Source organism: Aotus nancymaae, unplaced genomic scaffold (assembly GCF_030222135.1).
Source record: "Aotus nancymaae isolate 86718 unplaced genomic scaffold, 86718_ANA_hifiasm-v0.15.2.pri h1tg000065l, whole genome shotgun sequence".
Taxonomy (NCBI): domain Eukaryota; kingdom Metazoa; phylum Chordata; class Mammalia; order Primates; family Aotidae; genus Aotus; species Aotus nancymaae.
Genome location: NW_026988480.1, coordinates 10,632,530 through 10,659,316, shown reverse-complemented (window position 1 = coordinate 10,659,316; position 26,787 = coordinate 10,632,530). Strand labels below are relative to the sequence as shown.

At 41.2% G+C, this 26,787-nt stretch overlaps 1 protein-coding gene across 4 annotated transcripts in view; it reads right to left on the bottom strand.

Annotated features, from left to right (window-relative positions):
- LOC105731528 (cytochrome c oxidase assembly factor 1 homolog) overlaps positions 1-26,787 on the bottom strand; it is a 205,129-nt gene that overhangs the window by 2,018 nt on the left and 176,324 nt on the right. For all 4 annotated transcript variants that reach the window (XM_064366734.1, XM_064366733.1, XM_064366732.1 and 1 more), the window contains 2 exons: positions 6,354-6,453; positions 4,100-4,248 (listed from right to left, as the gene is read on the bottom strand). In XM_064366734.1, coding sequence (XP_064222804.1) covers positions 4,100-4,248; positions 6,354-6,438 — 234 coding nt within the window. In that variant the 5' untranslated portion in view covers positions 6,439-6,453. The remainder of the gene's footprint in view (positions 1-4,099; positions 4,249-6,353; positions 6,454-26,787) is intronic.

Below are 26,787 nucleotides of genomic sequence, written 5' to 3'. Positions count from 1 at the left end.
TCTGAAAATTACTTTGTAATCCATCAAAATAACAGATTCATGAAAACAGAGCAAAATCCTAATTGTAGAATCCAGGTACCAACTATAGGTGATCACAGTATAAATTCTTTTATCTTTTTTGTACGTGTGAAATTTTTCATAATACAAAAAAAATAAAAAAATTCACTGTTTTAAAGGGGGACCTATTGCCAGCAAATTGGTACATATTGTGACCTGGACCCTAAAGAACAGGCTTTAAAGAAAATGTAACACATGAAGGCTTGTTTGGGAAAGACAACACAGACTTCTCAGTTTCTCCTTCATCCCCGGCACCACAGGCTGGGCTCGCACCACAGGGATGCTGTCAGGTGCTGCCATGCCCATGACCGGGAAGTCGGCCTGCAAGCCTCAAAGCCAACCCCTAAGCAGTTGTTTGATTACATTTGATTTAGAAAAAAAAAATATATAGTGAATACAATGTTTTTGGTTTCTCATGAAAACAAGGTAAGAGCCTCACAAAGGGGACACAGGCACAGTAACAAGGAAGCCCATCATAAGACAGGCACCTCCCAGAGTGCCTCCCTGTGCCCCTGGAGATGGCCAAAGATACCTCTTGGGGTGGGAGCAAGGGCAGGGGCAGGGAAGGAGTATCCCATCCATTCCAAATTGCCACCAAGAGAAGAAACTATTGAGGTACACATCTGTGCTTTCCAAAATTCTTTCTTTAAACACACTTGAAGGAAGGGACAGGATTTGGGACATGGCTCCACAACTCAGGTGAATAAGCAGTCACCTAATCATACTTCAAGAACAAATCTTTGGCCAAGCATGGTGGCTTACGCCTGTAATCCTAGCACTTTGGGAGGCTGAGGCGGGCAGATCACTTGAGGCCAGGATTCAAGACCAGCCTGGGCAACATGGCGAAACCCCATCTCTACTAGAAATACAAAAAGCCAGGCGTGGTGGTGCACACCTATCATCCCAGCTACTCAGGAGGCTGAGGCAGGAGAATCGCTTGAACCCAGGAGGTGGAGGCTGCAGTGTGCCAAGATCACGCCACTGCACCCCAGCCTGGGCAACAGAACAAGACTCCATCTCAAAAAAAAAAAAAAAAAAAAAAAAAAAAAAAAAAAAAGAACAAATCTTCAGGGTCCTACTGTTAGAGTCAAGATACAACTTTTCTCTGGAGATGATAGAATTAAGCAACAGAGTATACACTGACCATCTCAAAAGGAAAAAGGAAAGGAAAGGAAGGAGAAAGAAAGAAAAGAAAGAAAAAGAGAAAGAAAGAAAGACAGGAAAGAAGAAAGAAAGAAAGAAAGAAAGAGAAAGAAAGATGGAAGGAAGGAAGGAAACAAGGAAAGAAGGAAGGGAAAGAAAGAAAGGGAGGGAAGGAGGGAGGGAGGGAGGGAAGGAAGGAAGGAAGGAAGGAAGGAAGGAAGGAAGGAAGGAAGGAAGGAAGGAAGGAAGGAAGGAAGGAAGGGGGCAGAAGCAAGAAAGATTCTGAAGACCAGCAAACTCTGAGAGGCCAACGTCTGAACTCTGGGCAGCTGCACTTGTGTGGGTAGATGTAACACTTCACAGTTTGGTTCCTTCACCAGCTAGACCTTGCCAAAGATTAAAGCAGAAGTTCTGGTAAAGCAAAGTGTTGGTCGTTGTTGACTATCTCACACACATTTGGGAAAAAATCCCAAGGTACAACAATCATTCATGAACAACTGAAACATCTCACCTCTGGAAAAACCGTAAGAACTACAAATAGAGGACTCTGAGATACGAGGCACATGCTGCATAGAGGCATCCTTATAAACAGTTGATTATAAAAGAAAGTAAGTGAAGAACCCTGACAGAATGTCAAAAATAGTCCACAAATTGGAAGACAAGTGCTGAGGCTCCAGATGGCTCTGATGCAGCAGACTCTGAACTCCTGTCACTACAGAGTCACAGCATTTAGCAGCAGTAGAGGCCAAAACCTAGCACCACAGCCAACACAGTCACAGCACGGCCAAGGGCCCGGGGATGTGGGGAAGCCCAGGAAGGCGCCCTCTCAGCACCACCAGGCCAAAGTGAAGGCTGGACAGAACAAAGCTCCCACGAACACCAGTAGGACCTCACCCTGCTCTTACAGGGGTTCCTTGAGCACAAGATCATGAAACTGATGCTGCCCTCAGCCCCAGCAAAGGCGCCTTTGGATTGTACTTCCTCGGTGCTGCAGCTGGGCCCTGTGCTGAGAGAAAGGCAACAGCCAGACCTATCCGCTGGCTTTCCAAGTTCTCAGCATTGCTAGGGTCTAGCCAAATGACCAAAGACGGGGAAGCACACAGGGGCTCTGCCACACCAGGGGAGAAATCCAGTGGCCTGGCACAGAGTGAGCACTCTACACATGCCCAGCCCTTCCCTGTGCTCCTCCTGGGCATCCTGTCTCACGCAGTGTCACTGCCATCCTTCCTCTCACACCCATGCTGGACACTGGAGCCTCACCTCTGACCCACTCGCTCCTGACACATGACTGTTACCAAGTCTGCCACAATGGACTTCACATCCATCTCTCGCTTCTCCAGGCCACACCTCTAGTTCACGCTCTCACCACTGCATACCAGTGCGGCCACGCCTCTCTCCTAAAGGTGGCTCCCTGTAGCCAGTCCCTGGGCATTGCCAATCTACACAAATTCACCTTCTTTTAAAAGCGAGTATTTTAATCAGAATACCAGAGCACAAATTGCTTTTGTAGCTAAAAAAAAAAAGTCTCATTAGAGCTATGTCCATTAAGAAAATAATAAAAATAACAAAAAATAAGGTCAGATAACCTTACTCTTACCCTCCAAATACTTCATGGGCTTCTGCTGCCAGAGTCAAGCACACACACCTTCTAAGATGCTACTTTGGCTCTCTGGTGGCCACAGTCCCTCCTACCTGCCCACACCTACCTTGCCCACCTGTGCCTCCACTGCAAGGTCACACTAACACGGTGTTCCTCTCCACCATTCAAAGTCCTCACAGCCATCTCCCAGGCCTCGAGCCACTCCCCTCTAGGCCTGCACAACAGTGACAGGGTTTGCCTCACCCTGTCTTACTCAGGAATTTTCAACTGTAAATCCCCAAAAGCCTTCTGTACCTCTATTCCCCACATAGCTTAGAATCATTCTTCAAACCAGGGCATATACTGAAAACATGCTTGTTAAACAGGAGAACAAATGTGTTTTACATGTAAGTGAGTGTGATCAAGTACAAAACGATATGGCTCAAAAAATGGGTTGGTATTCTGTGGAAGCAATGTAAATAAATTCACTTTAAAAATCAAAGTTTAAAGAGTTGGTTACATTTGAATGAGCACTGACTAGATACAGATGCATTTGTCTTTTTTGTTTTTATTTTAGAGACAGGGTTTCACTCTGTCCCCCAGGCTGGAGTGCAGTGACGTGAATCATAGCTCATTGCAGCCTCCAACTCCTGGGTTCAAGTGATCCTCCTGCTTCAGCCTCCTGCTGGGATTACAGGTGTGCACTACCATGCCTGGCTAAATGATAGATAGACAGATAGACAGATAGATAGGTAGGTAGGTAGGTAGGTAGATAGATAGATAGATAGACAGACAGACAGACAGATAGATAGATAGATTAGACTGGATAGATGGATGGACAAAGACGGGTCTTGATTGATTGATTGATTGACTGATTGATTGATAGATAGATACAGGGTCTTACTGTATCATCTAGGCTGGTCTCAAACTCTTGGGCTCAAGCAATTCTCCTACCTTGGCCTCCCAAAGTGCTAGGCGCTATCAAAGCCAACATGGTAGCAAACCACCACTGGTCATTTCTCTACTATCTTCAGTTCAAGATGGTGACTTCAGCACACCCACTGCATTCCCTGTCACATCAAGTCCCCAAAATGGAAGAAATGTATATAGAAATAATCTATAACAACATAAAATATATTTTATATAAACATTAAAATCCATAATAAAAAAACTTTTTTTAAAGGTGCTAAACCCAGCTTTACTTAGATTTTCCCATCCCAAATCCTTAACTCCAGCTTCCTCCAAGACTTTTCAGGAGACAACAGACTCTCCTCTCCTTCAGCAGGCACCAGCCTCCATGTCACAGGAACAGCATGTTACCTTGGCATCAGCAATGTCCACAAAGTTGTCCTTGCCAGTGAGCTTGAGATGGTGGATGTTGACAGGAGGGCCCAGAGCTTCCTGTGCCTCGGGATGGTTCTGCAGCTGCTCCAATGCCAACTTGTAATATAAACTCCTGGAATAAGTCTCTAAGGATGAAATATACACTTTATTTTCCTTATTGAACTTAGTCAGGTAGAATCTACTAGACAGAAAATTAAATAATACAATTGATGTATGGAGTGGAAACAGAAACATGAAATTTGTGGATGGATGAATAATTAGGACCATCTTTTCTAAACTGTCCATTTTACAGACTCAAAAACCAAAGCACAGGCAGGCAGTTTCTGCAGGGATGTGCAGATGATCTTGGGCCTTGACCCGATACAGACCCTTTCTGTGCCTCAATATCTTCATCTTTCTTCCCTCATTCATTGCCTTATTTCTACATCTAAGGGGTTTGATCAGCTCTTCTCTAAGTTTCCTCTCAAGTCTAAAGTCCTGATTCTATGACTTGCTCAAAGTGACGCAGCTGGTCCACAGCAAAGCTGAGGCCAGAATCCATAACACCTGACTTCTAAACATTGCCCCTTCCACTAAGTTGAGACATAAAATAGACCACGCCATTAACAACAAAACCCTCAGGCCAAGAAACATGATATGAGAATGTTCATTCATCGAGATTTAAGCCAACATTTCAAGTCAAACTCCTCTCAGTCTCAGGAGTCCTTCTGAGCCCAAAGGCTACAATGGGAACTCCAGGCAGCACATCCCTGAAGCTGTAAGTTCTAATAATCAGCTGCCCAAGTGAGAGAGCAGAGGCAGAACTTCTCAAGCAGGGTGTTCAGTTTTGTAAAAGATGGCGCTTCCCTTCCGTAGGTCCCATTACACTAATGAAGGGGAGGGTGACCTGACCCTGAGAGGCCAAGGGAATGCCCCTCCTGGGCTGCATCCCAGGAGTAAGGGGTACAGGGAATACCATAGGCATGAACAAGGCACCAGCCATAATAGGAAAAGAAGGGGCAGAAGCTGGGTCCAGACAGCTATTCTTTGTTGAGTGATTTCTATGGCTAGGCACTGTTCTCAATATTTCACACATCTCACAATGCTCAATAGCTCTCATCTTGTGAGATTCAATTCTTACTTCATGCACAGGTACTAATGTTACCACACATCACATCAATAACGTAACTAACACCCAGAAAGGTGACAGACTCACATAAGGCTACATAGTGGGTCAAGAGCTGGAGCCGAGATTCAACCATTCAACCCAGGCAGTCGGCTGCAGTGTCCAGGTCTCACCCACTTAGCAGCCTCCTAAGGGGAAAAGGCTGAAACCTGACCCAAAAACACACCCATTCCTCTCATGTCTTGCCCCTGTCCCTTTGGCAGAGGAAGAGGAGGCCAAATTATTTAGTCTGAATCATCCCTGGGAATGCTCATCTGAGGCCCCCTCCAGACTCAGCAACTCCGCCAACTCTGCAGGAAAGTGCAGAATGGCTGGAGAGGACACTGGAGCCTGTTTGCTTGTCTCCTGGTGACACTCACATCCTGGGAAGAAGTGAAAATGTTGCCCAGTGGATAAGGAGCTAAGCTGGCTAGAGATAAAGGAGCCTCAAAAAAGTCAGTCTAGAAAAAACTGCTGCTGCTTTGCCACCAGTAGCATTAAAATGACCTTAAATGTCCTGGCTGCTGACAGTAATTGTGGCCTATCTTTACAAATTCAAATTTGAGTGCAGTGGGGCTGGAAGCTGCATCTGTCAGGATTTTGCCATTGTGGGCTCTACTTTTATTTTCTGCCCCTGCCAGAGGTCCCTTGCTCATGGTCCCTCCTCCATTAAATCAACAACAGAGAATGAAGTGCAAAAAAAGGCTGACAACACCCGACACATAGCCACAGCTTTCCCCACCTGTGAACCATCTGGTATTCTCCTTCCCTCTGTCCTTTCTTTATATAATCTCAGCATCTTGACTGGAGCCCCTGTGTGTGCACTGGGCTGAAAGCCCATCGTGCTCTACTAGGCTTCTTATGCAAATGAGTCCTGGTCCTTTTATTTGTACTGGTTGCTCCCAGAAAAAAACTGAGATTGCAGGATACAGAGGAAGTTATAGCCAACGAAATGGTGGACTAGCCTTTAAAATCACCCTCTCATCCCTTCTCTAATCTACTGAAAGCATCTCAAGTATTTCCTCTGATGGAGGAGCAGGAATGCTAGGAGGAGGTCAGGCTGCAGGCGCCTCGCAGGATACTTACTTTGTATGATGAAATACGCAAGGGAAAAGCCCCCGGTACACAGCACACTGCCGTAAATGACCATTTTTGCCGGAGACATTGACATCCTGCTTCATGGATGCTTAAAAACAAAAGATACAAATTTACTGTAGGATTCCCAGTTTTGTGCCAAGGGGGTTTGCCTGGCTTGGGCCCCTCAAGGAAAGGAACATTAAGGAAACCAGCAAGGAGGCCAGGCCGCCCTCCCTCATTTGCTTCCTTTCCAAATGCCAGGATTGGTTCTGGAGCCAAATCAAGTGCCCTCCTGGGGGTGCCCTCTCAAGAGTGGCCCATGTCCAGGACCCATGCTGTGGGGGCCCTGCCACCCCCAGCCGGCCCAGCACAGAGCGAGCATTCAGCCCACCATCCTGATAGACAGAGCTCAGACTGTGTGCCAAGCCCCACGTGGCCAGGAAGCACAACCACTTTGTCTCAGGCCAACTGGTAAACAGGAAGCTTATCTTTTGTGGCAATAGCTGGTCCTGCAAGCCTGCAAATGGGCTGGAACTGTCACTTGTCACTGGCTCCTTTCTTTCATATCTTAAAAAATGCCCCACTCTCGGGATGAGGAAACTTTGGTTATGACTTTCAGGCTCAGTGAACAGACAGAGAGGTGCCAGCTCAGAAAATATAGCATACCACATCCACCCTGGTGTTAGCTCCTGTCCCCTGAAGGCCTGGGTGGGACTGGGAGCAGCACGTGGGAGCCAACTCTCCTCCTTCCTGGTGTCCATTTAACCACTGTTCACAGCGGCCTGGGCCTTTCTGAAAAGTTGTAAAATACCTGACCATAAAACAGTAGGACATGAGCTATAGGAGTAGGGCAGGAAAGGACAGTAGAGGGGTCACAATTCAAATGCCCACAGGGCCAAACATGTCACATAAAAGACAGCAGACACTGCAAAGACAAGAACCTAAGGCCCAGCCAAGGAGACAGCTTCAACCTGGCTCCAGCTGACTGCAGCTATGTGGCCCCAGACTCACTGGATCTTTCCATTTATCAAGAGGGGCCAGAAATCTGATTTTTTACGTGAAATTGCCTGGATTCTAAATGTTGACAATCAATTTTTAAAAACTGCTAACAAAATATGTTTGTGAATCAAATTATTTCTGTGGACTTTCAGTTTGCTTTGACCATCAGGGCATCGCCACCCTAAGTGAGATTTAGGTAAATTCCTGTCTGCCTTTGCTGACATTTCTCCAAAAAGAATAGAGATTTTAGACAGACATGGAAATTCCAGTCTTAGATAAAGGAAAAAACGTCGTGTTTGTGTCCCTACTTAAAAATTTAACCTTCGATTTTAATTATGCTCCTTTCACAAAACAAAACCTCTGATGTGTCCTAATGGGGTCAGAGATAATGCAGTGCAGAAAAGCTAGGTATAATGTGAGTTCCTTTGCCGGCTGGAACACATTCTCACCATCTGCTTCTTCACCTTCCAGAACACAGAGTATTAACAATTGTCCACCCATCATTTCTGAAGCCCTGAATGTAAATGAATCCATAGAAACCCTGTTGGAGAAAGTTCCTCAGGAAGATATTCTTTCTGAGAACTAATAACTAAACATACCCTTGAATCAGGCTACAGTTGACCAGTTCTATACTAAAATATTTAATCCAGGTTTATGTATATAAAGGGCTTTGATAAATTTAACAAATGAAGGAGGGTGACATTTTAGATCATCTTTCTATTGTTTACTTATATGTCGTTTTGTTCAACTAAGAAAAGGCTGTTGAAACCACAAACAAATGTACAGCAACTGCTATGAGGACTCTAGCTAGTACCCTATAATACGTTAAGTATCAAAATGAGTGTAAAGTCAATTACAGTAATGTGATCTGGAAAAGCCATTTAGTTCTCATAATGAAAACGGTCCGAGCATCTCTGAAGAATGTATTAGTCAGATCTTGCTTAATTTGAAAAGAGCTCAACAGGGTAAGGCAGCCAGACTGGGTTATGCAGAGGTTCCCAGAGTGTTACAGTTTCTAAGGCCAGCATGAGACATAAGAGAAAGACAGAGCCGGAAACAACATAGAAAATGTCCATCCCATCCCTCCTGTAAGATAAAGCCACAAGTGAACCTTAAAGACCAGAAGAAACCATAACTACTCAGGGAGTGACTTTCTTCTATTGTCTAACCCGAGAATACCCTGGCAGGTTCTAATGAGGAACTTGGCCCTGGAACATTCCATTACCTTTGGCCACATCACAGCACAACTCTCTTGAAAATCACCAAAGGCCAGTTGTCTTGCAATTAGAAAAGATTTTACATTAAAACCATTTAAAAATTTTTTAAAGCCCAGTTCTCTCTAGTCTCATACAGCCAAGATTTATTACCAATTCCAGCTTTAGAATATGAACAAGAAGTTAAATTTAAACTCTAAAGCAAGATTTGTCTATGAAAGGCCCTGGTTTTCCACCCCCTCTTCTGCCAAATTAGGAAGAAAAAACAAAGCCTGCGGGTTTCCCATCTGTGTCCTATGTACTTTTTGTTACAGCAACCAAAGAACCGGTGTGCACAAGGGAGAACCGCAGGCAGCAGGTGCTTTGACCACAACACAAACATGATGCCAGTCAGCAGGAGGATGGACCTGCAGAAGCAAGATGCTAGCAATAAAAGCTGAACAGAATAGAGTGAAAACAGCACTTCAGAGTTTAAAAAAAAAAAAAAAAATACTATAGTAAACCTATACATGGACTTTAACAATATTGATAATACCTAACATTTCTGATTCTTATTATGAGTCTTGTACAATTCTAAGCCACTTTACATAAAATAATTCATTTAATTCTTACAACCTTTTGAAGTAGGAACTATTATTATCACTCCCATTTTACAGATGAGTAAATTGAGGCACAGTGGTAGAACTGGGATTCAAACTCTGGCTCCAGCATCTGCTCTTTCAACCACTGTGGTACACTAGCTTTAAGATATCTGATTAAAGCAATATTGAAATGTGAAAGCCGGGCGCAGTGGCTCACGCCTGTAATCCCAGCACTTTGGGAGGCTGAGGCAGGCAGATCACCTGAGGTCAGGAGTTCGAGACCAGCCTGGCCAACATGGAGGAACTCTGTCTCTACTAAAAATACAAAAAAAAAAAAGTTAGCCAGGCGTTGTGGCAGTCACCTGTAATCCCAGCTACCTGGGAAGCTGAGGCAAGAGAATTGCTTAAACCCAGTAGTCAGAGGTTGCAGTGAGTTGAGAATGTACCATTGCACTCCAACCTGGGTGACAGAGTAGGACTCCAACTCAAAAAAAAAAAAGTGAAAGTTGTGTTTCTGAGCTAAAATATATTACTGTTCAGTGTAAAAGGCCTTGGCAGGCATGCCTTTCCTGCTATTTTTCTAGACAAGGTGAGTATATATTTAAACCTTCATTCCTTCTTCTTTTGTTTAGCAAATGGTCACTGAGGGTCTGATCTGGTGAGACAATAAGAATACTTTTTCTAATTTGAACAAGGGTATCTGCGCTAGCAGCAGCCTGCTTAGTGCAACCAGACATGCACCAAGAGAGGAAGTAACATTCGGGAAGTGGTCAACCCTGCTGCAGGGGATCAGCAGAGGTTTCACAGAGGAAGTTTACCTCGAGCAGAGAAAGGTGAAAGAGTAGGAGAACAGCTTCAGATCCAGGAAATGACAAACAAAGGCAGAGTGGGCAGAACAAGAGCTGCTGACGTATAAGGCACAGGAGAGGAGCTGCAGGAGAGGACCCACAGGAAACAGACCCGGAAATGGAGGGGCGGCAGCACAGGGGGTGATTACTGCTAAGAAAGACCCTCAACTCTGAGCTGTTGGACTCTGCAGATGAGGGGCTACAGAAAAATCTCTCTGGGACAGAGCGGTGGGCAGATGGAGGAGAGGAAGCAATGCAGCAGGACTGCCAGAAGACAGCAATTCCAGAGCTAAGACCAAGGTAGCAAGTGTGAATCAAAAGGATGGTTTCTTAAAATATTTAGGATGGTTCTTATTTATTTACTTATTTTACACTGGCTCATTCCAAAAAGGATGATGGAGCTAACAAAGATACATATTTTAGAAGAGAAGAAAATAAATAGATGAGGAAATGAAGATAAATGAAAAATGATTTTAAGAAAAGAAATAAGGCTGAAATAAAGTTAGAGCACAATAGGACATAGTCGTTCACTGGGTATTTCCTCAAGGTGCCACATACCGGCCATGGCTTCCTATCTGCTCAGCGGACAGGGAAGCCTGAGGAGCTACAAGGTCCAGAGTGTCCATGAACAAAGGCAAACCTGCCGCTGAGGAGGAAGACAACAGCTGCTAAGAATACACGAAGCCTCAGAAAGCCCTAGCCAAGACTCAGAAACAGATTCTCTCAAGTGGCTGGTGTTGTAAATATCCTGAGAATTAAAAGTAAGATAACAAAAATAAAAAGTTCGCAACTGCCAAATGACTATTTTTTAAAACATCCAACTATGAAAGCTACATTCATACCTCTACCCCACCCCACCCCCAAAAAAACCCCAGAAGAATTATTTTTATAAGCAGCCAAAAGAGTGAGGTCTCAGGATGAAATTCTCTGACAACTACCTTGACTCAATGGAGTGCTGAGGCAATGAGGATCAACCAAGTCTCCTCGGAGCCCTTCCACATCAAAGCAGGGATGGGGATGCGAGTCGGGGGGCAGGAGATGTGTTCAGGGGTGAGCTGGGGACAGCAGGGGCCCCTTTTCAACCCGATTCAGTTTACCTGCCCCTTCAGCTGTCTTTTGAAGAGTGTTAAGCAGCCCCCAACCTCACAAAAAAACAAAAATTCAAAAAGGCACTGTAGAGGAATAGAGATGGATTTTGGGCTAACTGCAAGAATGTTACCTCTTAGAACTAGTCTTCCGGTAAGAAGTGAAAATTTTAAAATGTGATGTGCCATTCTCTGCAATAAACTCAAGTTCAATCAGTCCACTACATAGCCAAGTAAGGGCAGATTTATTTGCTTTACAGTTTGCCAAAAGGCAAGGGTTGTATCCCTATTGAAAATCAAGGAACTTAAAAACAAAAAAGAAAAAAGAAAAAAAGAGAATCAAGGAACTTGTTAGCCATAGGAAGGTAGCACAAAACACTGGCCAAGGTCTCTCAGGAAAGCAGTCTTAGCTTTCCTTGGATACACAAAGGGGTGACTTTGGCCTCTAAAGACAAATAGTTTATAAACCTTTTCCAAAGTACTAAACCCTTTCTAGAGCCAAAGTACAGTCTGCTAAACAGATGCAGCAGCTGCTTGAGCTGGCACAGGCTGGAGGATCCTCCTGTCAGCCTCCCCTCAGCCCCAACCAGAGGAAGCATCACCAAGGGGATCAACAGGAACAGCCAACCAACAGGAGGTGGCAGAATTGATGCTGGAACAGTTCCATGCCTTCACTTTAAGGAGGCCTGGCAGTTTGCACTTTGGCACTCTTGGGAGCCCTAAGCCACTACGTAAGAAGTATGGTTATCCTGCTGGTGGAGTTCTTGCTACATAAGAAGATCATGTAAGAAGCCGCTTTGTGAAGAAGAGGCCAAAGATGGGTGGGAAGGAGATGCCCCACTGATCCAATACTCCAGTTGAACCCAGTCACTCCTACCAAGGCACTAGCCGTGTGAATGAGCTGTCATGGACATTCTCATTTAAGTGGGCTACCAGATGACTGCAGTACCAGCTGAACATTTGTGGGGCAAAAGAACCATCAGCTGATCCAAGTCAATCTACAGAATCATGAAAGATAGTAAAATTATTTTAGTTGTAAGATACTAAATTTGGTTTGTTATGCAGCAACTGAAAATTAAAATACCTTTTACAATATCTTCTCAAAGGATTTTTAAAAACCTCTGTCAAATGTATGTTACTTTTAAGAGCAGCAATTTAAAAAGCAAAGAGACTAAAAATAGAAGACTTGGAATATTCAAACAAACAAGCAGAGTAGAACTATTCGAAGAGTTGGATTTAAGGCAAAAAGTATTTAATTGAGACAAAGATAAACAATATAGTACTTATGAACATAACATAGTAAACATTATACCAAAATAGATAAAGCCAAAAACTATCACAAATAGTTAAAAAAAAAAAAAAAAAGGAAAAGAAAAGAACTAGAGAGGGAGAACACAGATCACTTTCCAACTTTAGCAAATCCAGCTAACAAAAAAGCAATCAAGGCTGGTGTGGTGGCTCACCCCTTGTAATCCCACCACTTTGGGAGGCTGAGACAGGAGGACTGTTTGAGCCCAGGAGTTCAAGACCAGCCTGGGCAACACAGCAAGACCCTATCTAAAAAAAATAAATAAAATATAAAATAAAAATAAAGCCATCAAGAACAGAGAATCTGAGTAATGTAGTTTTTTACCTTATAAGGTACAACATGTGTGTATGTGTATCTGTGGAGATATATGTGTAAATACTGAGACCTTCCAGTGCCCAGCAGGTAGCACCCATCCCATAAAGTTTTGTGGGACTGACAACCATCCTGTTTTCAATGCCCAGTCCTGTGACTACTTCCTGGAAAGTAAATCCAAATCACTTTTTTTTTTTATTGCATTTTAGGTTTGGGGGTACATGTGAAGAACATGCAAGATTGTTGCATGGGTGCATTCGTGGCAGTGTCATTTGCTGCCTTCCTCCCCTTCACCTATATCTGGCATTTCTCCCCATGCTATCTCTCCCCAACTCCCCATCCCCCACTGTCCCTCTCCTATTTCCCCCCAACAGACCCCAGTGTGTAGTGCTCCCCTCCCTGTGACCATGTGTTCTCATTGTTCAACACCCGCCTATGAGTGAGAACACGTGGTGTTTGATTTTGTGTTCTTGTGTCAGTTTGCTGAGAATGATGATTTCCAGGTTCATCCATGTCCCTAAAAGGACGCGAACTCATCGTTTTTGATGGCCGCATAATATTCCATGGTGTATATGTGCCACATTTTCCCTGTCCAGTCTATCATCGATGGGCATTTGGGTTGGTTCCAGGTCTTTGCTATTGTAAACTGTGCTGCAATGAACATTCGTGTGCATGTGTCCTTATAGTAGAACGATTTATAATCCTTTGGATATATACCCAGTAATGGGATTGCTGGGTCAAATGGAATTTCTATTTCTAGGTCCTTGAGGAATCGCCACACTGTCTTCCACAATGGTTGAACTAATTTACACTCCCACCAACAGTGTAAAAGTGTTCCTATTTCTCCACATCCTCTCCAGCATCTGTTGTCTCCAGATTTTTTAATGATCGCCATTCTAACTGGCATGAGATGGTATCTCAATGTAGTTTTGATTTGCATTTCTCTGATGACCAGTGATGATGAGCATTTTTTCATATGTTTGTTGGCCTCATGTATGTCTTCTTTTGTAAAGTATCTGTTCATATCCTTCGACCACTTTTGAATGGGCTTGTTTGTTTTTTTCTTGTAAATCTGTTTTAGTTCTTTGTAAATTCTGGGTATCAGCCCTTTGTCAGATGGGTAAACTCCAAACCACTCTTCAGAGGGCAAAGCAAGTACATAGATCAGCAATTAGATACAATCAACTTCAACTGAACCACAGCAAAAAATTCTCTCATGCTACTGAAAGTGGCTAACCATTATCCCTAATTTTAAAAATTACAGTAAAAATTTGAAAGTTAACTTTTAAATTAGAAGATGGAAGAACTCAAATCTGTTTGATGCCATTTTCAATGAGAATAAACTAAACTGAAAATGCTAACAGTTGTTATCTATTCATTCAATCAACAAGTATTTACCAACTGCATCGAAAACCAGGTGCTGTGCTAGGCACTGAAAATGAAGAGAACAAAACAGACAGACCATTAGTGGACCTTACCCTGTGCTGTAGTGTAAGGAGACAAACAGTAAATAAATAAGATCACTTTAGTTAGTAATAAGTATTTTAAAAAACATAAAATAGAGTGCTAAGAGAATAAGAAAATCCACAGACTAGGGAAAAATATTTACTAAAGATATCTGATAAAAGAATTGTTACCCAAAATATGCAAAGAACTTGTAAAATTCAATAATAAGAAAACAAACAATTTAACAATGGGCGAAACAGCTGAACAAACATCTCACCAAAGATATACAGAAGGCAAATAAGCATATTAAAAGATGCTCAACATCATGTTCATTAGGAAACTGCAAATTAAAACAACAAGATACTGCTACACACTTTTTAGAAGGGCTAAAATCCGAAACACTGCCAACACCAATTGCTGGCAAGGATATGGACCAATGGAAACTCTTATTCGTTGCAGTTGGGAATACAAAATCGTACAGTCACTTTGAAAGACAGGTTGGTGGAAGACTCTTACAAAATTAAACATACTCTTCCATGTGATCTTGCAGTTCTACTCCTTGGTAGTTGCCAAAATGAACTGAAAATGCTTGTCCACAGAAAAACCTGCACACGTAGATGTTTACAGCAGCTTTATTCATAATTGCCAAAACTTGGAAGCAATTCAAGATGTCATCAATAAGTGAATGGATAAACTGTGGTAAATCCAGACAACACAGTATTACTCCACTTTAAAAAGAAATGAGCTATCAAGTCATGAAAAGACATAAAGAGGCTAGGTGTGGTGGCTCAGGCCTGTAATCCCAGCACTTTGGGAGGCCAAGGCAAGAGGATCACCTGAGGTAAGGAGTTTGAGACCAGCCTGGCCAACATGGTAAATCCCATCTCTACAAAAATACAAAAATTAGCCGGGCATGGTGGCACATGCCTATAATTTCAACTACTCAGGACGTTGAGGCAAGAAAATCGCTTGAACCCAGGAGGTGGATGTTGCAGTGAGCTGAGATTATGCCATTGCACTCTAGCCTGGGCGACAAGTAAAAAACTCCGTCTCAAAAAAACAAACCAAAAGAAAATAAAAGACATAAAGGAACCTTAAATTACTACTACCAAATGAAAAAAGTCAATCTGAAAGGCTACATACTGTATTCCAACTATATGACATTCTACAAAAGGCAAAACTATGGAGGCAGTGAAAAGATAAGTGGTTGCTAGAGGTTTTGGGAGAAAGAGGGATAAATAGGTGGAAGACAGACAATTTTTTAGCACAGTGACTATTATATATGAAACTATAGTGGTAGATACATGTCATTACACAGGTGTCAAAACCCATAAAATGTACAACACAGAGCGAGCCCTAATTTAAACTATTTAGTCTGGTTGAAGATGATGAGTTGGCACTGGTTCATTAATTGTTAACAAATGTCCCACGTTTGTGTCTGATGTTGGTGGGGGAGGCTAGGGACGGGAGGAGGGAGAGGATATGTGTGAATTCTCTTACTTTCTGCTCAGTTTTGCTACAAACAAAACTATTTATTTTAAAAAATAAATATATTTTGGCTGGGTGTGGTGGCTCAAGCCTGTCTGTAATCCCAGCACTTTGGGAGGCCGAGGAAGGCAGATCACTTGAGGTCAGGATATCGAGACCAGCCTGGCCAACATGGCGAAATCCCACCTCTACTAAAAATACAAAAATTAGCCAGGCATGGTGGCACATGCTTGTAATCCCAGCTACTTAGGAGGCTGAGGCAAGAGAATCACGTGAACCCAAGAGGCAGAGGTTGCAGTGAGCCAAGATCATACCACTGCACTTCAGCCGGAGTGACAGAGTGAGTGTGACTCCATGTCAAAAAATTAAAATTAAAATTAAAAAATAAAATGTATTTTTTTAAAAATGTTACCACTGAAAAGAAATTAGCTCAAAGATGTGATAAAATGTCATCTGAGAATAAATCAAACCTCTTGAAACTAATATATAACATAAACACCTGATAAAACGTGCTAATATTCATATTCATATATTATAAAATCCAAATACTGTGTGAAATATAATTGTTTTCTCAACTGCACTTTCTTAGGACCAAATAACATAGTAAAGGGTTATTCTCTCTCTAAAATCTACTCTAATTTCGCTCCTCCCTCTTGCCAGTGCTCACTACCAAAACCTTGAAATATTCAAGTGGGTAATGTATGTGAAGACTCTCTCAAAAATAAGCAAACAAATAAATAGGATGACATGCTAGAATATGAAAGGGGGAAGGCACAATTTTAACTCTGGCAGTGAAAGAAGGCACCTCTGCCAAGGTGACATTTAAGTTGAGACTGGAGGATCATTTGAAAACCAGGGGAAGAGCACTCCAAACACACCAAGGCTCAGAGGCAGCCACAGGCTCTGTATCTTCAGGAAGCAGAAGGCAGCCTCATGAAATGAGGTGTGGAAGAGGAGGGCAGGCAAGAGGGCAGGGTGTTCATCAAGCAGGTTTTGTAGGTATGGCAGGGAGTCTAGATTTTACTCAAAGTGTAATGAGAAGGTGCTGAGGGTTTCAATCAGGAAGTGACACAGTATGACTTGCTTTTTTGTTTGTTTCAAGATTTCTCTAGAAAGGAGAAGAATGGAAGCAGGGAGTCCAATTAAAAGGCTCCATGGCAGAGGTGGTGGTGGCTTGGACTAGCTGGTAGCAACAGACATGCAAAAAAGTAAATACACTTGAGATATGAAGCAGAATTAACAGGACTTGTTGACAAATTATTAATAGAAATTGGGGAAATGGTGAAGGACAAGGCACATAGCAGAGTGATTTCTGAATTTATCAATATTATCCTTAAATCTCCTCACAAAAAACTTGAGCATTCAAAACTACCATGCAGTTGGAATTTAGTAATGATAAAGAGTCTTGGTGGAAAGTTTTAAGTAGAAAACTATGATTTCTAAATCATTAGTCATGATGTCTCATCTGCTTGAACAAATGCATTTCAAGGCCATTCTCTTGTAGATGTCAAACCACAGCAAGAAGGTATTCAGTACTTTCTGGCATAAAAACTTCATAGAATGGACTCTGATTCATAACCATTTTGCAAGTGAGTATGACTAGGGCAAACTCTATTAAACATTTACTTCAGCATTCCTATTAAAAGCCTCCATTTCAGAAAAAGAAAGCATTTATAAAAATAAAACAATTTGGTATCAGTGACTACAAAAGGAATCTGGGAGATCTGCGGTTGACTCTTCCCTCCCTAGAGCCCTCCCTTTTTTCTCACAGACTCACGTGTTTGCCTTCTACCTCTCTGGGCAGTCCTCTCCCCTCCCCTGCCTGTTTTATATAGCCCCTCATTCTATGTTAGGTGCTGAATTGTGTCCTCCCAAAATTCATATGTTGAAGCACCAATCCCCAGATCCTCAGAACATCACAATAGTTGGAAAAAAGGTCTTTAAAGAGGTAATTAAATTAATATGAGATTTTCAGGGTGCATCTTAATCCAATAAGAAATCTGGACTGAGACATACACATGCACAGAGAAAAGACTATGTGAAGACAAAAGGAGAGGGTGGCATCTACAAGCCAAGGCAAGAGTCTCAGAAGAAACCAAACCTGACGACACCCTCGTCTTCAACTTCTATCTCCAGGCCTGTGAGAGAATAAATTTATGTCATCAAATTTAAACCACCCAGTCTGTGCTATTTTGTTAATGACAGACCTAGCAAATTGATACACTCTATGTACCCTTTCCTACTCCCTCACCCCAAGAACATCTCATTCAAGGGCCTGAATCTAGGTCTACTAAAGTAATTCCCACATCTCTATCTCTAGGCCAGGTGTCCCTTCTGCACTTGAAGTTCCTATCAAATACTTCCACAAGTCCCCAGGTGAGCTCCTGCCCTGACCCTCCTCTACTCCACACCAGCTCTCCCCTACCCGGATTCCCTCTTTAGTGAATGGAACCAACCCAGGTGCCTAAATCAGATATCTGGGAGTCATCCTCACAAAAACAAAAGTAGTTTCCATATGTTTACTCAACATCCAAGAGCTTCGCATGTATCTTATCAAATCTTCTTAAGGATCTTATAAAGCAGGAATTACTATCCCTATTTTATAGGTGAAGAAGCTGAGATTTGGGTTAAGTAATTGTCCAGAGCCATTCCTTTAAGTGACAGAGTCAGGATTTGAGGCCAGGTCTATCTGACTCCAGGGCCTATGCTTCTAACCTAAATTACCCCCCAATCTAATCAAGCCCCCTCAAACCCTTCAAATCTGTTTCCTAAATATCTTTTGATGTTTTCCACCTCATCTTTATCCTCCAAATACCCTAATTTGGCCCCTCAGTATCTCTTTCAACCAAGGGGTTATCAAGACTGCTCTGCCTTTGGCTTCATTCCTCTCCAGTCTAGAATCCTCTAACACAGAAAACTCATTGTATCGCATTCGTCTATGGCTCCCCATACTATCCACAATAAAATCTAAGCTTCTTTGCATTACATGGTCTTACTGCCCAGTTTTCTCACCACATTCATAAATCCCAACCATGCTCCCGAATTACACTGAGCAGATCTGAACTGCTGTTAGAACACGGTAAATGCCACAGGTCCTGGCACTTCCTGTCCATCCTGGCAACCCTAACCACCCTTTAAGTCTCAGCTAAAATGCTAACTTTAGTGTTAGAAGATGTTCTTGGCTTACCAAAGCAAACTCAATTTTTCTTTCACCTATACTTTCATAATAGTTGCTTTAGTATGCTATGGTTGTTAAATTACCTAATTCTCAATAGACATAAAACTTTTTTAAGGCTAGGATTGGGTTTTCCATTTTAGAATGCCTAATATCTAACACAGAAAAAATGTTTATGGCATTAATCTAACAGGATGTTACTAGATTTGTGGTAGGTAAAGAGTGGGATTCTACTAAGAAACAGACTTTTCCAGAAAGAAAATAGAAATTTCCTAGATCACAACACAGAGTTTCTATGTAACTTCAATCACTCTTGGAGTATGGTCCTTGTACTTCTGGAGGGTCTTGAGACCCTTTCAGGGAGAACACAAAGTCAAAACCATTTTCACAAAAACACTAATATGTTACTTGCCCTGAAAAGGAAAACTTTATCTACCACCAAATAGATAAGACTTTGCTAATGAGATTAATGATGAAACTAATGAATATGAATTTTTGATAGTTATAATAAAATGTTTTACATTTTAATGATCCACATGTTAGTAAAAATCAGTATTTTTTAAATGACCAAGGCATCGTATTACAAAATCATGCAAGAGAAATTAATTAATTTTAATATAATAGAAAGCAAAAGGTTTACTGATCAGGCTTCAGAGAAATTATCACTTGCCAAGTTTTGGTGTGGTATCAAAGAAGGTCTACAATTTTCTGAAAAGGCTATTAACATGAAAAAGCTATTAACATGCTTCTCCCTTTTCCAAATACGTATTTGAGGACATATTATTTTCATACATTTCAACCAAAAAAAAAAATACTGTGACAGATTGAATGCAGAAGCAGGTACATCTGACTTCTACCAAGCCAGACATTAAATAATTTTTGAAATAATGTAAAACAATGTCATTCTCACTAAATCTTAAAATTTTCATAAAGATATACCATTTATGTTAGTGTTACCTGGGTCTATTTTCTCAAAATGAATAAGTATTTTTTAAGTTCTCAGTTTTAATTTCTAATACAATACTAGCAATAGATATAACCCACATAAACAACAAAATGTAAATAGGCCCTGATACCAAAATATTTGAGAATTGCCTCTCTAAGGGACCAAGACGCCCAAGCTCTCAAAACTCAGGCCTATCCCAACTGCTCTGTTATTACTACTTTTGTCATAAATCAAGTGTCATACCAGTAAGGATCTGAAAAAGTCTTGATATAGTTTGGGTATTTGTCCTCCAAAATCTCACGCCAAAATGTAATCCCCAGTGTTGGAGGTTGAGCCTGGTGGGAGGTGACCAGATGACTGGGGTGAATTTCTCATGAACAGGTTGGCACCATCTTCTTGGTGCTGTCGTTACAACGGTGAGTGAGTTTTTGTGAGATCTGGTTGTTTGAAGTATGTGGCACCTCCTCCAGCTCTTTCTCTTGCTCCTGCTCTTGCCATGTGATGTGCCTGGTCCCACTCTGCGTTCTGCCATGAGTAAAAGCACCCTGAGGCCTCCTGAGAAGCTGAGCAGATGCCAGCACCACACTTATACAGCCTGGAGAACCATGAGCCAATTAAACCTCTTTTCTTTATAAATTACCCAGTCTCAGGCATTCCTTTAGAGCAAAATAAAAACAGCCTACTACAAAAGTCTATTCTATGCCATTGATCTATTTGTCAATCCTTGTGACAATACCACTCCAACTTACTTAGATTTACTGCGATAATTCTGCATTTCAACACAGATTCACTACATCAAAAATTAAAGACAAAAACTTACAGGTTCAAACCTGTGGTCCCAGCTACTGAGCAGGCTGAGGCAGGGCAGGAGGATCACTTAAGCCCAGAAGTTTGAGACTACAGTGAACCCTGATCATGCCACTGCACTCTAGCCTTTGCAACAGCAAGACCCTGTCTCAAAAAAAAAAACCTTAAAAAACCTAAAACTCTATAGCAATTGAACATCAGCTCTCCATTTCCCCCTCCCCCCAGCCCATGGCAACTACCATTTTATTAATGCTTTCTATGAATTTGACTACTTTAGATACCTCATTTAAATGGAATGCCTAAAGCCAGGCACAGCGGCCATGCCTGTAATCCCAACACTTTGGGTGGCCAAGGCAGGCAGATCACTTGAGCTCAGGAGTTTGAGACCAGTCTGGGCAACATGGTGAAACCCCATCTCTACTAAAAAGAGAAAAATGAAGGATTCCTTAAGCCGAGGAGGCAGAGGTTGCAGTGAGCCAAGATTGTGCCATTTTACTCCAGTGTGGGTGACAGAGTAAGACCCTGTCTCAAAAAATAATTTTTTTTTTAGAAAAATTGAATCATTTAGTACTTGTCTTCAAAAAAAAAAAAGTGAGAGAAAGAGAGACAGGGTCTTGCTATAGTGCCCAGGCTGGAGTGCAATAGCTATTAACTGCTGTGATCATGGCATACTAATTTCTAGGTTCAAGCAATCCTCCTGCCTCAGCCTTCCAAGTAGCTGGGATTACAGGCAGGTGCCACCACACCCTTTATTTGTCGTTTTGTTATGGCTTATTTCACTTAGCATAGTATCAAGGTAACCAAATCCCCTTCCTTTTAAGGCTAAATAATACATGTCCATATATTTTTAAATCATGTAAAATCTGCGGTGTTTTAAATCAGGACAGTAGTTACCTCTAGGGAATATGAAGATAGTGTCTAGACACCACATAAAGAAATATGGAATACAAATAACATTTTATTTCCCAAACTGTGTGGTGATTACAGAAGCACGTTCACCTTGCATTAACCCCTGTTCCATCTTTAGAAAAATCACTTACTTGACACTAAATATCATTCTAAATTTATGAACAGGTGGCACATTGCTGTAATGCCAGCTACTTGGGAGCCTAAAGTAGGAGGGTCACTTGAGCACAGTGGTTCAAGGCTGCAGTGAACCATGATCATGCCACCGTACTCCAGCCTGGGCAACAGAGTGACACACTGTCTCTAAAAAATAAATAAATTTATGAACAGCTTCAGCAAACCTGCTCCAGAGCTAGCTATCAGCTAGGATGAGCTCTCCCTAATATGCTATAAAGCAGAACAGAGCCCCTGTCGGCTTAAATCAACTGGCATTTATCATTCTGCCAACATTTCCTTTAGGTCTTCAGTCTTTATTTTTCTTTTATTTTCAAGTACTTCTAAATTCACATGTTCTCACATGACTTTTCCTTTTATGCAAGCATATTAGAAGTCTGTGTAGTCAAATAGGAGAATTGCTCATTTCAAAATATTCTTCTGAAGGGTGACTGTGAAATTTATTCCATTCTTGTATAAAATTACTCCATGATCCAGAAACAAGAAAAGAAAGAAGAAATGAACTTTTATTACACGCTTCCTGGCATAGTGGCCCTGAGCTAGGTGTTTTACACATTAATGGTTTAAAAAATAAAAAAGAAAGAAAAAAGAAAACTTTCATCCACTATAACACCATTATTACTACTGTGAACTATAGCTTCAATGAAATGGTGGGGGGCAGGGAACGACACCTGAAAAGATTTGAGCTTTCAATCTAAATCAATGCCTTATGAGATCACAAAACATACTGCTTGACATCCCAAATTATACACAGTATTTAACAAGTACTATAGGGAATCAAAATTGAAAAACATCAACTATTAATCCAAGGATCTGCAGTTTTGAGGAAAATAAATCATTACTATTCCATGCTTTAAAGAAAATACAATGGCTCCTTTTGCTATAGTTTAAATAGAAAAGGTATTGCTTAGGTAAACATTCATATACATCACTCTTCTGTACTTTTCAGGAAAAAAATACAAAAGCACTGTCCTATTCAAATGTGTGGTTTCACAGAACTTTAGAAGAGTTCTGCAAAACCCAGCTCAAGCAGAGTGTATTAATTCATTCTCACACTGCTATAAAGATACTACCTGAGACTGAGCAATTATAAACAAATGAGATTTAATTGAATCACAGTTCCCCATGGCTGGGGAGGCCTCAGGAAACTTCCAATCATGGCAGACAGGGAAGCAGGCATCTCTTACATGGCTTCAGGCGGGAGAGAAAGTGAAAAGCCCAAGGGAAAGCCACTTCTAAAACCATCAGATCTCCTGAGAACTCCCTATCATGAGAACAGCATGGGGGAAACTGTCCCCATGATCCAATCACCTCCCTCCCTCCACCAGTGGGGATTACAATTCAAAATGTGACTTGGGTGGAGACACAGAGCCAAACCATATCACAGACAGAGTAAATATGTCCTTTCTTTTGCCTTTTTGTTCTTATGGGGCCCTCAATGGGTTGCACAATACCCACCTTATTGGTCAGGGAGATCTTCAGTCTACTGATTCAAATGCTAATCTCTTCTGAAAATACTCTCACAGATAACTCCAGAAATTGTGTTTAACCAGCTATCTGGACATCCTGTAGCCCATCTTTTAGCCACTTAAAGTAGATGTCCAATCTTCTTCAAGTTATATACTTACACTAAAGCAGACACATAAAAATAACCATCACGGCCAGATGCAGTGGCTCACGCCTGTAATCCCAGCACTTTGGAAGGCCGAGGCAGGTGGATCACAAGGTCAGGAGTTCAAGACCAGCCTGGCCAAGATGGTGAAATCCTGTATCTACTAAAAATACAAAAATTAGCCGGGCATGGTGGCGAGTGCCTATAATCCCAGCTACTTGGGAGGCTGAGGCAGGGAACTGCTTGACTCCTGGGAGGCAGAGGTTGCAGTGAGCAAAGACTGTGCCACTGCACTCTGGCCTGGGCAGCAGAACGAGACACCATCTCAAAAAATAAAAATAAAAAATAACCACTGCACGGGCTAATTACAAAATAAGCCAATTGGCTTTGGGTGGCCATGCAATGAAATGCACAGTTTAGAAGCACTACACCATCTTCTCCCACAGTATCTCCCTCTTTTGAGGCCCAAGATCCATTATAAAATGGTACTCTTAATTTTAGGGATCTTGTCTTTGCCTTCGGCTGTGCCTGCTTATTAGGCCCTAAAAAATGCATACTACCTGGCCCTTTTCCTCCAAGGGCTCCACACTAAAGCCAGTAATCCAATTAAGAAACTGGCAAATGAAAAATCTTAACAAGTGCTCAATCTTCTGTGTCGCTATATATGTGTTGTGTGTAATGTCTATAAAAAGAGCTCTAATTGATTGGCTTAAAGAAAAGTACTTAAATATTTTTTAGTTCATGCGACTTTAAGAAATAAAAATAGTCTTAAGGATTATTGGTAAAATGCAAACATTGTCAAAATGCAAACAGGCGGTCTAAGTCACATAACTTAGATACTAGGTTTGCTAAATGTTCCAAGGTTGTATACTGCCTGCTTTACAGATAGGTAAGGGCTGGGACTCATGGAGCTACATACTGAAAAGTCAAACTTTATCTGCACTTCTCTCTGGGTCTAGGATCCACCATCTAGTATATAATTAAAATCACTTACTAACCAGGTTTTTCACCAAAAATAAAAGTTGATAAAAGTTAACACTGAACATTAACTAAACTCAAAAGGCTATTATGTGGTCTTTTCATAAGTTGGGCATTGGAATAAAAGCACAGCAAGCAGATCTTAAAGACACTCACTCATCTGCCCTCTAGTAAAAGGGTTATAAAAGGTTTATAAAGATTTCACCTCACAGTCAAACTGGTTATGATTAGATGCAATTATCTGTAAGGTTTCATTTAAATAAATTGGGGTTAATGTTAATAAATTAAAGCAAGGGTAAACTTTGGCTTTGAACAGGATTTTCATGTCATAGTAAAGGCTAGTGAAAGGTTTTGCCTTTTGAGTCATCATTGTGGCAAAATAAATAATTTATGGCAATCTGGAATTCTATTTTATAATATCAAATATTCTAAACCTCTAATATTTAACAGGCATCCCAATTTTAACTTCAAGTTTCAAAACTGTCCTTCTTGATGTCTGGCTTTTTGGATGGTTCAGAGTTCTCCTGAAACATTCAGAAAAGAGGTAAACAAGATTATTCGACGAGTTTAGTCACGAGATTGCCAAAATGATGTCCAACCTTCTTTAAAAGTTATATTTTGGTGAGTAACAGTAACATATGCTCCAAAATTGTATGGGATTTCTAAAATTCTAATGTCTAAGTATATGCTATCAATCATAATTAAGGGTAAAGTTATTGTAAACCATGGAGATAGATAAACTTGTCAGTCATGTTTTTAACTGTAACTATCTTAAAAATTTTGTCATTCACAGACAATTGTCTTGCTTTATTCCTTCTCAAAAGACAGTTTATAATCAAGCCATATTAAGAACTTTAACAGATGTTCTCAAATGCAAGTTTTTTTAATAGCTTTGAAGACTGTAACATTGGAACAGAGAAAGAATGTATGAGACTCATAAAGAACTGGCCTGTTCACAAATATTAAGCAAAACAAGAGTGAAATGGGACTGCAATCAGAAAGTTAAAGCAAACTTTTTTACTTTTGCTTGAAATTTTGCTGATCCTTATTTTGTTTTTCAGAGTTAAGGAAACTTATTTTGAACTATTTATGGCCTTTAACAATTGAATAAGGTATACTCCTGTGAACAAAATTTGGAGCATGTTTATTTTTCTCTACCTGGTTCCTCTAGAATTTGGAAGCTATCTGTGGGTACTCTTAAGTTATGGCAACATAGTTGTTTGCATCAGTGCAATAAGAATCCATTTTTCTTTGTCAACAGGACACAATTGGAAAAACTGGTTATTTCACTAAGGCTTTGACTGAAACACTGCGTTTCCCGTTAAGGAATCAAGCTTGACATGCAGAGCCAATAAAAGCCCCTTGAGGAGAAATGGCCTCATACCTTGTCTACACAATCTCTCCACAGGGTTCTTAACCTGTAGTCAGTAAAGAATGTCACTTTCTAACAGGTCCGGGAGCTCCAAGTTTATCTTGGGACCTCAAGAGGAGAGGATCCCCCCACTCACAGGTATTTGAGGATACAAATCCATGGCTGGAGTCGGCTTTAAAGGTCTTATCTGAGATTCCTTGTAGAACAGAGTTCCATCAAACCCAATCCAAAAGGCCTATGTAGAAATAACCATTCTTGCTGCACTTTATGCAAATAATCAGGCCAAGTATAAGACTAAAGTTTATTCTACAAACAACACACACAGTCCTATCATAATTTGTTTTTACCAAAAATTAAGACTGGAAAGAGAAATTATGCTCCAAAGCTTATCATACATTTGTCATTAAATCCTAGTCTCATTAATTGTTTTTAAGCTTTTTGCCTACATTTTAGACTAACTCTGCTTATTTCCGTGAATCAAGTGGTGATCTCCTACAGCTTGGAAGAAACAAAAGGGGATGGGTAACATTAAGAATCTGGATCAATATACTAGCTCTGGGCAATTATTCTGCAAATTCTGCCAGGTAATGAAAGTGAGTGGGGTGCCCGTAACCCTGAGGTTTCTTTGTTTGGGAAATAAAACCAAGGAATTTCATAAACCCCCAAAGGGAAATTCTGTATCTTGGCAAGCAAAATTTTAGTTCCCAGCACACTTGTGGGAACTGCCATCCTTACTCTACTATTTGCAATAGGGTTATACGTGGTAACACCTTCTAACTGAAATATTAGACAGATAGCTTATGTCTTGTATTAATATTTGGACCCTATATACTCAATACTATAACTCGAATTGTTTCCTCTCACCTAGAAGCAATCAAGCTCCAAATGGTGCTGCAAACTGAACCAAGCATGTACACACCATTCTTCCAAGGACCCTAAGATTGGGTGCATAGGGTGACATCTCCACAGGGGGGAATGTTATAGGAGTTATTGAGAAATTATTTTAGGCAGATAGAGAGGAAAAGAGGTCCTTGGGAAATTTTTATTTCTTTTAAAGCAGCTCTAGAAATGTTTCTTGTGTGGCAAAAAAGCCCCAGCTCTTAGAGCCAGGCCAGCAACCTTTGATATGCAAATCCAGGCCATTAGAAACTGGGTCCACCCAAACATGGTGATTCCTGTCCCCTTCTTCTT